General features: G+C 53.1%; 1 protein-coding gene across 5 annotated transcripts in view; it reads right to left on the bottom strand.

Moving 5' to 3' along the window:
- The window catches only part of TMEM63C (transmembrane protein 63C), a 78891-nt gene that overhangs the window by 9092 nt on the left and 57255 nt on the right, over positions 1-12544 (bottom strand). For all 5 annotated transcript variants that reach the window (XM_043549269.1, XM_043549268.1, XM_007068814.4 and 2 more), the window contains 12 exons: positions 10132-10219; positions 8459-8496; positions 7306-7448; positions 6826-6877; positions 6024-6132; positions 5414-5487; positions 4851-4931; positions 4095-4215; positions 2508-2641; positions 1824-1946; positions 1100-1253; positions 410-516 (listed from right to left, as the gene is read on the bottom strand). In XM_043549269.1, the coding sequence (XP_043405204.1) occupies positions 410-516; positions 1100-1253; positions 1824-1946; positions 2508-2641; positions 4095-4215; positions 4851-4931; positions 5414-5487; positions 6024-6132; positions 6826-6877; positions 7306-7448; positions 8459-8496; positions 10132-10219 (1224 nt within the window). The remainder of the gene's footprint in view (positions 1-409; positions 517-1099; positions 1254-1823; positions 1947-2507; positions 2642-4094; positions 4216-4850; positions 4932-5413; positions 5488-6023; positions 6133-6825; positions 6878-7305; positions 7449-8458; positions 8497-10131; positions 10220-12544) is intronic.

The following is a 12544-nucleotide window of genomic DNA, read 5'->3' as shown; positions in this document are numbered from 1 at the left end:
CCCACAGGCACGGGAACGACTGCGCTGGGAGCCATTCGGCCTCACTTGTCCTGGAAATTCAGTGCCTGTTTGGAACGGAGCCGAGAGCACTGAAGCATTTGTGTGTGCAGACGCCAGGTGCCTGCTGACCAGCGGAGGCGGGAGCAAGCAGCACGGCACCTAGCATAGTGACCAGACTAGGGCAGACGAGGGCAGAGGCAGCCATCTCCCAGGGCACGGAACTGTCTCCTCAGGGAGGGACTGGACAGCGCCCTGCGGAACAGACTGCAGGGACCAATCCCTCCCTGGCCCCTGCAGATGGACTAAATGGTACCTACTGGGGTTTTCATTCAGCTCCAGATCCTGAGTGACTCCGAGGGGGGAGGCAGGCCCCGGCGTGAAAGGTCAGAGTGTATAGGCTGTGAGTTACCTGGTCCAGTGTGACTCAAAGAAGGCGGAATAGTACACGACGAAGGGCAGGAACACAGAGAAGGCCCAGAGCAGCAGCGTGGGGAAGAACTGGGTGAGGACGGGATTCTGGGGAGGGGAGAGACCGGAGACAAGCTCAGGACCCTGCCTGGCTGGTGGGAGGCCCTTGGGACGCTCGCTCCACTGCTGGAGGGGAGGCGAGGCTGAGGACAGAAGGCTTGACTGGGACAGAGAAAGCACCCAGGCCCCCGTCTACAGCTCACAGGTTACTGGGGAGGAAGGGGCTGGATTAATGGCAGCTCTGGAGCACCCCAACACTTGGTGAAGTCTGTAATGGCCCCCCCCTCCACCTCCATTGCTTTGGCACACTCACAAAGCTGCCCTGCCCCACTGGCTCCCTATGCCCCCCAGGCAGTGACCCCATACCCTGGGAGGGGCACACATAACCCCACACAGAGAGACAGGACCCGAGGATGCCTCCATCAGGGACATGTGGTTGCCAACCATGTGGGCTCTCCCTTTCTGCCTGCCAAGAAGACACCCATCCCACTCATGGAGAGTGCAGAGAAGAGGCATGCCCTGCTCTTCTCGGACAGCACACACCCGCCCCTCCTCAGGCAAGCTCGGAGATGGGTAACCTCCCAGGTGGGTCCCTGAGTCCAGCAGACAGAGCCCCGCAGGAATCGGCTACCTTGAGGCTCTCCACCGGCCGCGTCACGTTGAACATGTCTATGGTGTTGACGACGATGGCAGGTGTGGTGAGGAAGAAGAGGAGGATGAAGAGGCAAAAATTGAGGAGCACAAATCGCACCCACCATGATGTGCCACGGACAGATAAATTCTCCCTATGAGAGAACAGAGTATCCAGCAGTTGGAGCACAGGGAAAGGCACAGCGGTGCGGGTGGCTGGGGTGTCCCTCTTGGTACCCGGCAGGGAAGGGGCTCTCCCCACTTCACCAGCCTGACCCCCAGCTCTCATGCTCAAGCTGCCCTATACCTCCCCCGCCGCCCCCCCCACGTAGACCCCATCCTTTCTGATTATTCCAGGGCTTCTGCTTTTGGGTTTCCTGCTATTAGTCCCCATCCCACCCCATCTCAACACAACTGTCCCCTGCACTGTCCAACCTGGAACTGGGGGCATCCCCGGGGACCAGGAGGACCAGCACAATGGAATCTCTGTGCCCCCTGCAATGGGCTCTGGATTCACCAATGCCAGAGAAAGCCCAGGAGACTTCGTTTTCCCCTCCCTGGCCTGGCCTAGCTGAGACTTGCAACCTCGCTGCATTGGTGTCACTGCTCAGGCCTCGCAGAGGCAAATTCTCAGTCCTTAGCACTCCCAAAGGTCTGGGAGAATTAAACCCTTGGATCCACCTCGTGCCCTGGTGCCCCCTCCATCCAGCTGTGTGGGGATTTACCAGATGATGTCACTGGGGGCGGGGGCATAGCGGACGCCCCAGCTGTGGGACTTTACCACCGTGGTCACGGAGGATTGCTGTGGGTGCCTGCGGCAGTGGATGCGGCTGTAATCCTTCAAAATCCTACAGGAGAGAGGAGGAAGAGGAGACCTTGGCTCACGGGACAGATTCCTGCTCCCATATATGAGAAGAGCTGGGGGGAGCAGGGGGGAAGGGGTTCAGGATCTCTGCCACCCTAAACATTCTTCCCACAATCATAGGCTGTGGCCTTCTGCCAAACTCAGAGGTCATTTCCCCTGCTGATATGATGGGCAGAGTCCAAATGAGACTAAACAACCATTTGGGTTTAGCTTACTAAAAATCAGAGTCCATGCGGAACCATGGAAATACTCAGAGCGCCCCTTGATGGCCTCAAAGCACCAGGGCCTCTGACGGTGGGCACCCCTGCTGGCTCTGAGGCAGGAACGGACTAACCGTTCTTGGTCCCAAACCCAGCAGGGGAAAGTGCTAGAGAAGCCGAAGCTGCTTGTTATTTTTACATTTACACCCCAGAGCTGTGTGAATTTCAGGTTCATTTCCCATGGGGAGGGGGTAATGTGTAGGGGAAAGTTATTTTCAGGCTGCCCAGAGGGCCGTTCTAGCTAGCAGGGCTTCGGCCTGGCTCTCGTTGAGGCTGGCACTCACACTGCTGTCATCCTCTCATCCTGGAAAGTGACGAAGGCCATGTCAAGACGCTTGAGCGTAATGCGGTTGCGCTCAGCATTGAACTCATCGGTCAGTTTCTCCTCCAGCTCCCCATAGTACTGCTCAGCATCCACCTGCAGGGGAGAGGAAAGATCACTTTAAAAGGAGCTCTCCTCCCAGAGAGATGGGGACTCACCTCCCAACAGACCACTGGGGATGAAATCTGGGGGCTGCCACATCAACACCTGGACTGGCAGTCATGGAGCAAGCGACCAGTGGGAATGAGAGGAGCTGGTTTTGTATGTCCAGGCTCCTCCCTCACCCATGTGAGGGAAATAAGGATTCCAGGAGGGAGTTGGGGCCTGTGGTCCAAGCTAGGGCAGAAGATGCATTGATGCAGAATTTAAGGAGACAGTGTTTGGGAACACGCTAAAGCTGAAACTCCCACCACCATGAGTATGTTTAACCCCAGCATCACCCCTCGCTGGGATAAAGGACATTGACTGAGGGCATCTGGCCCCCACCTTGTCCACCTTCACCTTAAGAAACAGCAGGAGAACCAGGGGGCATTGAACCCTTAGATCACTACGGCCTCCTCCTTCAGATCACTCCTCTGGACTCACCCCAGGTGTGGTGCCTATGAGACACCAGCCAGTGAACGATGCAAGGGGCACATAGGGAGAGCTGGCCCTTACACTGCTTAACTGTCAGGAAAGAACCTGAAAATGCACCTATGGATTTTAAACCTGACTCTATCTGATTGTATCCCTCTCCCAGCGTCCTTCAGGTGTTCCCTGTCTCGTTAGGCCTGCCCCCTGAACGAAGCTGCTCTGTGTGGGCAGGTCTATGCTGGTGCACACAGGGGTCTGCCAGTGAGGAGCAACTTGCAGGATCGGGGGCTTTGAGTGTCACAGCCTATGTTTTTCTGTGGGCACGTACAGCACCTAGCACAACGGGACCCTGTTACTGATCATGGCCTTTGTATAGTGCAGGAAGAAATATTAAGAAACAGTGTTCAACAGCTGACAAATGCTAACCCAGGATGCACAGCTGCAGTGAGTCAGCCATGGCAGGGTGTGAAAGTGAGAGTGAGCGTGCGTCATTCCACTCTTTCCAGGAAGACACACTGCTTGCAAAAGAACAACACTAAGGTCTGTGTCAAGGAGACAGCTGTCTGGGTCGGAATAACAGCTGCAAGTGACAGTTTGTGCCCCTAGAGGGCAGTAGCAGGCGAGTGTTTCCTAAATGCACAATTCAGGTTCCGGTGAGCGCGGGTGCGTGCCTGGCTGCCAGTTAAACCCACTGATTCTGTGGGTCGTTTGTTGATCTGTGGAAACCTCCCTCTTGCCCTGAGAGTTCCCCTGGCCCATCTCAGCCAGTGTGAGATGCTGGGGCTCATTCTCCTGAGCCTCCATCCTCCAGTATGCATGGTGGGAAGGAGACTGGGGAACAGCACTGTTCAGTGGCTGTCACAGAAGCAGAGCAGTGGGGGGAGGGAAGCTGTAAGAGAATCTCTGATCAGGTGCCTGGGAGTCGCTGGGGGCGAGTGTTATCCGGCCCCCCACCCCCACCCCTCCGATCTCCTACCTGCTCGAAGCCACAGCTGCGGCAGCAGAAGATGCGGGCGCAGGGGTGAGTTTTGATCATGATTTTCCCCTCTTTCTGTGCCTTGGTGGTGAAGTAAAGTCGTCCCTTCATCGCCTTGCGCCTGCCAGGAATGGGACCGGAGAGGACACTTCATGAGGCCTCCCAGAAAAGAGAGCAGCTCCCCTAATTTGTTGGAAAGGAGCCTTTTTTCCATATATACCCAGATGCTCCCTGTATCTTCCAGAACATGCCCCCTACAGCACACCAGGCCAGGATACCCCATACGTACCATGGTGGACAGGGACAGAGGGGGAAGCCTGATATGCCCATCCTGCGGGGCACGCTCCTCCTGGCATGGGGGCCTTGTGTCATGCCATCACTAGGAGGGGACAGTGCTCACTAGCACTAGAGAGACCTAAGGTACCCCAGGCACAGCCTGCCAGACAGGCAAGGCCACCAGGAATCTCAAATAAAGAAGCCTCAAATGCCAAGAGAGGCCAAGGCATGAGATTTCTCCCCGCCATCACCTGGGACTCCTGAGGCCATGTGGACAATGTGGGGGTGCTCCCCCGGCTTACAGGACTGTTCTTTTACAGGGTAAAGTAGATCCAGGCAGGATGACAGCTCTGGAGAGCCTGCAGAGGCAGTGTGCATACAGACTCTTGAGTCCATCTGTGGGTGATGTGCAGGCATCATGGGATAGCTCCATGGGACTCCTAAGGAGTTCAAGGCACCAGGGCCCCAGGGCAGACTCACCTCTCTCCATCCAGCTTCATCAGCTTGCGAACATCAAAGCAGAACTGGACGTTGGTGACGGTACAGCTGGGATAGGCCTCGCTGGGGGGCACATACGCAGACAGACATGTGAGACTCTCCCCTCCAGGAGACTGAAGAGACTCAAACCACTCGCTTCTCCCAGCCCCACTGGCTCCTCATCCCCAGCTCCTCAAGGAAGGGAGAGCTGGGATTGCAGAGGGGGACAGCCTTCTATCCCCAGGCACTTACCAACCCCCAGGAGGTGAGTCTTCCTGGGCAATGTTGGATGAGAAGAGGAAGGATAACTGCATTTTCTATACCTGCCTTTGCCATGGCAGCCAGCAGGGGGCAGAACCACCGTCTTCATTACCTGAGACCTTTGGCTGCTGGCACCATCACCTGCTTTCCACACTGATGTTCCTCTAATGTTTTCGCCCTTCCTCCAGACCATGGGCATCCCGACCTGCCTCCCTCCAGTGAGTCATCAAGAATCAGCAGAACCAGGGGCAGGGAAGCTCATAGAGGTGGGCACAGATCAAGCAGCTGCCTGCGGTTCTACTCACTGAAAATGCTTGATGAGAAGGGAGGAGTCTGTGATCTCCTTGGGAATCCGGGTGACCATCAGTGTCCGGGCGACCTGGGAGAGGAGAAGAAGAGCTGAGACAGAGGGATTGGGGAGCAGAACCATGCTCTATCTGGCATTCACAACACTCCTGCCTCTGCAGCACCTCCCATTCTCCCTGGAAGGAAGGTCAGTATAATCTCTTCCGTTGCACAGACGGACAAAAATGATGCACAGAGACTGGTACAAGATCATCCTGTGAATTGGTGGCAAAGCTGGGATAGAATCCAGGAGTCCTGATTCCCAGTCCCCAGCCAGCTCACTATAATCCCTCTAAGAGGTAGGAACAGAACCAGGAGTCCTGACTTCTAATTCCAGGCTCTAATTACTCAAGCATACACCCTTCCAGTGCTGGGAATAGCCTCTGACTCCCAGGCCCCTGCTGTAACCACTAGACCCTACCACCTCTTACACTGCTTGGACGTGGGTTGAGCTCAGTCCCTCGATAGCAGCTCAAACAAGTTTCAACTTTATTGGGCAAAGGACAAGTAAAGTTGTGCAGGGTCCCCCCTTGGGTTGGGAGGGGCAGAAGAGGACTGGGGGCAGCTTACCTTCTCATCTTCCTTGTATTCGAGCTGGACAGAGTGATGAGCCATACAGAGGATGGTGATAATGAAATAGATGAGAGCGAAGATACTATGCAGCCACAGGAGACGGTCTCTGGCAAGAAAAAGGAACAGATCTGCATCCTAACAAAGCAGAACCCCTACTGGAGATCAGTCGAACCCACTGCAGACCCGCCCTCCCCTCCACCTGGAGGGCAAGCTATCTGCCCATCACGGTGCAAACCAAAAGCACATAGCATCCATGCTCATAGCTACTGCAGTCCCAGCCTCTTCCAGCACAAGGTGCTGTAAGGAATGGGTGCAGGAGGGTGAGCTGCTGGGAGTTCAGTTATTGCAGTCCTAGCCTCTTCCATAGGGAGCACCAGAGGGAATGCTGCAGGAGCACTAGCTGAGCTGCTGGACGAATGAGGCAGGAGAACTTGTAAACTCAAGCTGCTCCAGACCAAACCCATCCCAGCAGGAGGTGCTGTACTGAATGGGGTAGGAATGCTGGCTGGGGAGGTGCTAGCTCCAAGCTACGGCAGTTCCAGCAGGAGGTGCTATAGTGCATGGTGTAGGAGTGCTGGCTCCCATCTCTTCTTGTACAGCTGTCCATGTCTGGCCATCAGGTGCTCACACGTCTTTGCAGTGCATCAGACATGGGGATCTTTATGAATCATGTAAAAGTAAACCCTGTCCCTGGTCCCAGGGGCCAGTCCCCACACTGCTGATGGTCTAACCCTGTGCCCCTGGCAGACATCCCCTCAAGCGGCAGAGAGTGCAGCTGCAAGGTGTGGGGGGAACGTACTGTGTTGGGACGTTGGTGATGGTCGTCCGGCCAAAATGAGCTGGACTGCTTCCTGGAAGAGAAGAGGGGAAGCATGGAGGTCATGGGAGTGCCACGCATCTCAAGCAGTTCAGGCCCAGAATACAAACAGCTTCCCTGTGACAGATGCCTGGGTCCCCTCCTGGCTCCTTCCTCTCTGCTGCTTCCCTGGGGTTTCTCCTGGCCTCCTCCTGCAAGCCCCAAAGCTTCTCTGGTCTCTCCCATTTCCTATACTCCACAGCTGGCCACCAACCCACACCCCGTGGGGCCAATCTCCCAGGCATGACCCCCTGCACTGGACCAATTTTCCGGGCACCACACCTTATCCAGAATTCCACCTTCCCGGCTAACAGACAGCGTCATCATTCCCCCATCCAGCTTGGTGCATGATTCCCACCCATGTGCTGTGGAGATCTGTGCCCTGCCACTGGGATCAACCAGTGGGCTTGGAGAATTACCTACCCAAGAGGTCCCCAGAGAAGTTGACAGGCAGGATGACGGCCACAGAGAGCACACAGACGATCATGACCAGCACCAGGATGTGGCGCTGGAAAGAGAGGTAGGTGGTGGCGTCGATCCCACACTTGCTCTGAAGCTCCTCATCCCTTACCGATACAGAGGCGGATGGCGTGTTAGTGCAGGTGATGTGAGATCGCCCCTCCCTGCTCAGGGGGCATGGCCCCCCCACTCTCCAGTGGAAAGCACCAGCCCCAAATACTGCAGGGCTCAAACTCAGGCCATCCCTCCTGAGAGCACATAAGGGATTCAGGAGTAGAGTGCTCCAAGTCTCTCCCTGGAGGATGGCATTCTGGCACCTGTGGAATGGGACATCTGGGACCTCTAGAGGGTTGCAGACTGGTCCCCAAGGGAAGGGCTGGAGGGAGTCCCATCATTTGGGACATTTAACCTGGGCTTGGATAAAGCCCTGGAACATACACTGAAAGGAATAATCCTGCACTAGCCCCTGGAGGCACCTAATTGGATGTCTCCATCTCTAACTCCCACACAATAGGATGTCCCTGACATTCCATGGACCGGATCCCTGGATGGACACAAGAAGGGATGGTGATCTCCCAGCATTTGGAAAGTCCAGCCAGTGAACCACCAACAAATCTGGACGCTTTCCTGAACTAGCCAACTCTGCTAAATGAGAGGTGGAAAGCCCCTGTGTCTGGTCTCTCTCAGGGGAGTTCCAGCCCGTTCTGATCCCCACTGGCCCTGAGAACAGACTTTTTGGGCAGTGATTCACTCTTTGGGACCTGATCAGAACCAAGGGCACCACAAAAATGAGGGTGGGAGGGGAGAAGTCTGTCAAACTTTTTCTGAACTTCAGGTATGTTGTGGGCCTCCTGAATGCCCCTCAAGGTGGGAGGGAAGCACTCACCAGAACCAGGGCAGAGGGGAGATGGGACAGCGCAAAAGGGACAGCAGGGTGTAATGAACAAAAAACCCATATTCCCCTCCCCCTCCAGGGGAGGTGCTTTCTGATCAAGGGAGGCCAAGCAGATACAGCAGCACCGGGATATTCACTGGTGATGGTGTCTTGGATACATGGAAAGGCAGAGAGAGGCCAGTTAGCTGCCATCCAATGCAGACAGGAAGGACATGTACTTACTTCATTTGGTAGATGGAAATGAGCCAGGAGCAGAATCCCTGGAAGGTAAGATAAATAGGATAAGCTGGTTGAGAGCAAACCAAGGTACCAGAAGTGGAGTGTGGCCTCAGAGTGCTTCACATTGCAGGGAACCAGGGAGCAGCCGTGCGGTCATTGAGGCCAAGGGGGGCAGTCGGGGGCTGGCCACAAGGCAACTATTGCTAAACTAACAGAGCTGCTGATCTGCACTCAGTGACCAGCTCTGACAGCACAACTAGTGTCAATAGGACAGAACACGGAGGTGATCACCTCTGTTTTTCTGAAAATGCCACAGGACCTTTAGCATCCAGGTAGCAACCAGCTGAGAGAGGCTAAGGGACTGGAGAAGACGTACGAGGAGAGCAGAGAGGAGCCGACAGATAAATGCACCGGGTCACATTCCTTCTGGGGGAAATCGTTGGGCATGAACCTGGCTAGCACTGCCTAGAATAAAGATGACTCTGGGGGGACATGATCACAGCCTACAGAAGCCATCAGGGTGACAGTACAAGTGAATGAAGGGAATTATTAATGCTCTCAGGAGATGGAAGGACAAGGAGGGATGGCCCTGAAGTGATGGAAGAAAATGTCTAGGCTGGAGATTAGGGAATTTGTCTTCACAGCAAGAGCAGCCAGGGCAGAGGCTATGTCAGGGAAGCCCCATCACTGCAGAGATCTGGGAGCAGGTTTGAGAAGTATGGTAGGTGGGGATGACAGGGGCTTGAATCCTGCAGAATCCAAGGACAGACTCAAGCAGCGTTCCTTAGCACTGGCTGGCATGGCAGACCTCAGCTCCAGGGCTCCTCTGAAGGACAGGTCCTTCGACAGCACAGCAGTCCCCTTCCAAGGACTGCACAAGGGCATTAGCCCTGGGGAGGAGCTTACCTCCCTGGGGCAATTCTCCCTCTGCAGGATACAGGCCACTCCCATGGGCTTTCATTTGACTTGACCCCATGAAATGTACATCCCCCCCTCCACCCAATGACAAGTGAACAGGGTCACGAATCAGAGGGAAACAGGAGAATTCCCAGTAAACGGCCAAGACCTGCTGTGGAGAAGAAGAGGCGATGCCAGGAATGTCACCAGAGCCATGGCCAAAGCCACTTTAGGGGATCATCTTTTTGTTAGCCAGATCTTAAATCTTTCTGTATGACAAACGTGCTGAGAGAGCAAGAGCAGGGCAATGGAGGGATGGAGGAGAGGGAATGAGAGAGAGACAAGCTGCATCTACCCTGGGAAATTTAGGAAAATCTTCCATGTAAGGAGTACTGACATAGACAGTCCTCAGGAGTTTCTACCACCGTGTTGTCTAACCCTGTTGGGAACGGATCTAGAAGACACAATGGCAAAAGCACCAGTGCACTGTCTACTCTAACACTCCCACTGCTGACACCAACAACAGCTCCCCTGGTGCTAGAGCAATGGGGTGCGGTGGGGATTTCCCAAACACTAACACTCACTGTAAGAGAATTAGAAAACTGCTGCTTCCCAGGAAAACAAAGAGCAGCTCCTGGCTCCACCATTGGTTCATATTAAACAGGAAACTTCAGACTGGTGACCTAATCTAATTTTAAACCTGGGCTCCCTGTAGTAAAGAGAGCTCCTCTTTGCACAGGATGGAGCTAATTTCCCTCCCACATCCCACTAAGACTCACCACATCTTTGTTATCGACATCCGGTGGGCTGGTCTCCGACGGAGATTTCTCCTTCTCGCTCTGCTCCCCGTAGAACAGCGACGTCAAGCTTCCGGGCAGAGGGAAGAGGAGAGAGAGGGCAAGAAAGGGGGCACAGGATGGAGAGAAGGGGAGAGAAAGAAGAGAGGGAATGAGGGAGAAGCACAAGAGAGGGAGCGAGAAGGACAGGGAAAAAACCCAGGATTCTGATCAGACCCACTTCAAAGTGACATTTTCCCCCATAGCAAGCGACCCCCTTCTGAGAAATCAGCCAAGCCAGGACATCACTTGTGCATTTCTAGCCCAGCAGCTGGGAAGAATTTTTTAGCTCAATAGCTGCATGGAGTCAGCTCTCTCATCAGACAGTTTGTTAAGAAGGTGAATCAGCAGGTGGCAAAAGGATTCTATACATGAAGCAACTGCACCCCAAGAACGTGCCACCCCCAACAGTTTCCCCCCAGGAAATAACTGCACCTCCCCTGTGAATGGCACAGATTCAGTTTCACGGAAACAGTGGTTACACACACACAGCCATTGTCTAGGACATATTGAACTGTATCGATGCCCACAGCATACAGGAGAAATGAGACACCAAGTCAGTCAATAATGATAATATTGTAACAAATTGGCGTATGTGTGTCTGTCTGTCTATGCATGCAGTCACTGCCCTCTGCACAGCAGAATCAGACCTGTTTCACTGTGGGTCATAGTCCCTATAGTGCTGTCAGCTAATGGAGAGTCACCTTTAGCTCAAGTGCTAGGGCTCTATGCTTTTGGAGTGGGAGTATCCGAGTTCTCTCCTTGCTCATGCTGTTAAGTACTCAATGGCCATGGATTTGTTATGATATAATAACACTCTGTCCTCTAGCTCCATTTGTTCAAGGTTCTCTTTATGGTTCATAAACACTGCTCACGCTTCACAAAACCCATGTGAGGTCACTACCTTCAGGACAAGGTAAAGGAGGGTCTTCAGAACCAGGGTCAGAGGGGGAAGATATTAACTATTCAACACTTCTCCCTGTACTGGCTCCTTTCCAGGAAAATCCCCTTTGGTTTACACTTGGGACTCCCTAGAAGTAATGAAGAGGGAATATCCTGCCAGATCAAAGTAAAAACAAGATCCCACTAGTGCATGAGGCTCCATTTTCTGGTTGTTTCCCTGCTTCTCTTCTGTTATCGCAAATACTTTGGTTAAAGAAGAATTCTCCACTCTTTTCTCCAGTGAGGTCATAACTCCATGTTTGTGACATCATCACGGCAGTGACTGCAACATTACTAATTCACCACTGTGACATCACTTGCACTATCCTGGTAGAAGAGGAAGAGCTTGGGGAGAGACAAACTCTTAAAGGGACAGTGTCAAGTCATTTGTGCTGGAATTTAGATTGTGTGAGAAAAATGTTTTTCAAAACTTAATAATAAAATTACAATAATACAGTAATACCTAACTCTTAGATAGTGCTTTTCATCAGTAGATTTCAAAGCACTTTCCGAATGAGGTCAATGTCAATATTCTTATTAACAGCAAGGTTTTCATTAACTGAATGGAAAAATATTTTTGTTTAGCTTTAAAGCCTTCCTGGCAGTTTAGCCGTGGGCTAGTGCCTGGCGACTAGCAAGGGAAAGTGTCAAGAATGAGGAAGTGAAAGTGATCTGGCTAATGCCACTGCACAGGAGGAGTGAAATTCAGGGTGTAAAGCAAATAGGAGATTACTGGGGAAAAGTGACTTGGATTTTTACAGTTCTGTCAGTTTTAAACATGCCATGTGACATTCTAGTACCATATTTTTAACCATGTCTGCTGGTTTAAATCTTGACTGTCCCTTTAATCTCTCCAACAAGTGAAAACATCACTGACACATTTCCAGATTTAGAACCAAAGCCAGCGCTTGAGAAAAATCAAAGAAACCTGAGGCTCAGAAGAGGATTCTGGAAAGAATTACCTAGAGCCAGCCCCATATCTCTCAGAGACACCCTTCCCTACCCCCCTCCAGAAATAACAGCCGTGGGAAAGAAAGAGGAACTGCTGCAGGGGTGGGGAGTAGGATGGCTGGGAGGTGCTGAGGAACACGGCACCTGTGGGGAGGATGCCTGATATTTTGGTCTGGTTTCATGTTGCCAGCCAAAGCAGGTTTGGACTTGTAAATGGGGAACAACATCTCTCAGAATCCCGACATTCTTTTAATCAATACCAAATATAGGGTCTGATTTATTTTTTTTTATTGCGATGATCACATTTTTCTCCTGAGTCCTGTCCTAAGGCCCAGCTGGGTTCTAAACGCCTGGAAATCTGCAGGCCAGGAGAATGCTAATGTCCTCCTCCACCCAAACAGACTAGTGCACCAGGAGACCCTCACTGCTGTACCAGAAACACGTAGCACTCTCTCCCCTCCTG

Source organism: Chelonia mydas, chromosome 6 (genome assembly GCF_015237465.2).
Source record: "Chelonia mydas isolate rCheMyd1 chromosome 6, rCheMyd1.pri.v2, whole genome shotgun sequence".
NCBI lineage: Eukaryota > Metazoa > Chordata > Testudines > Cheloniidae > Chelonia > Chelonia mydas.
This window is presented reverse-complemented; position numbering and strand designations above follow the sequence as displayed.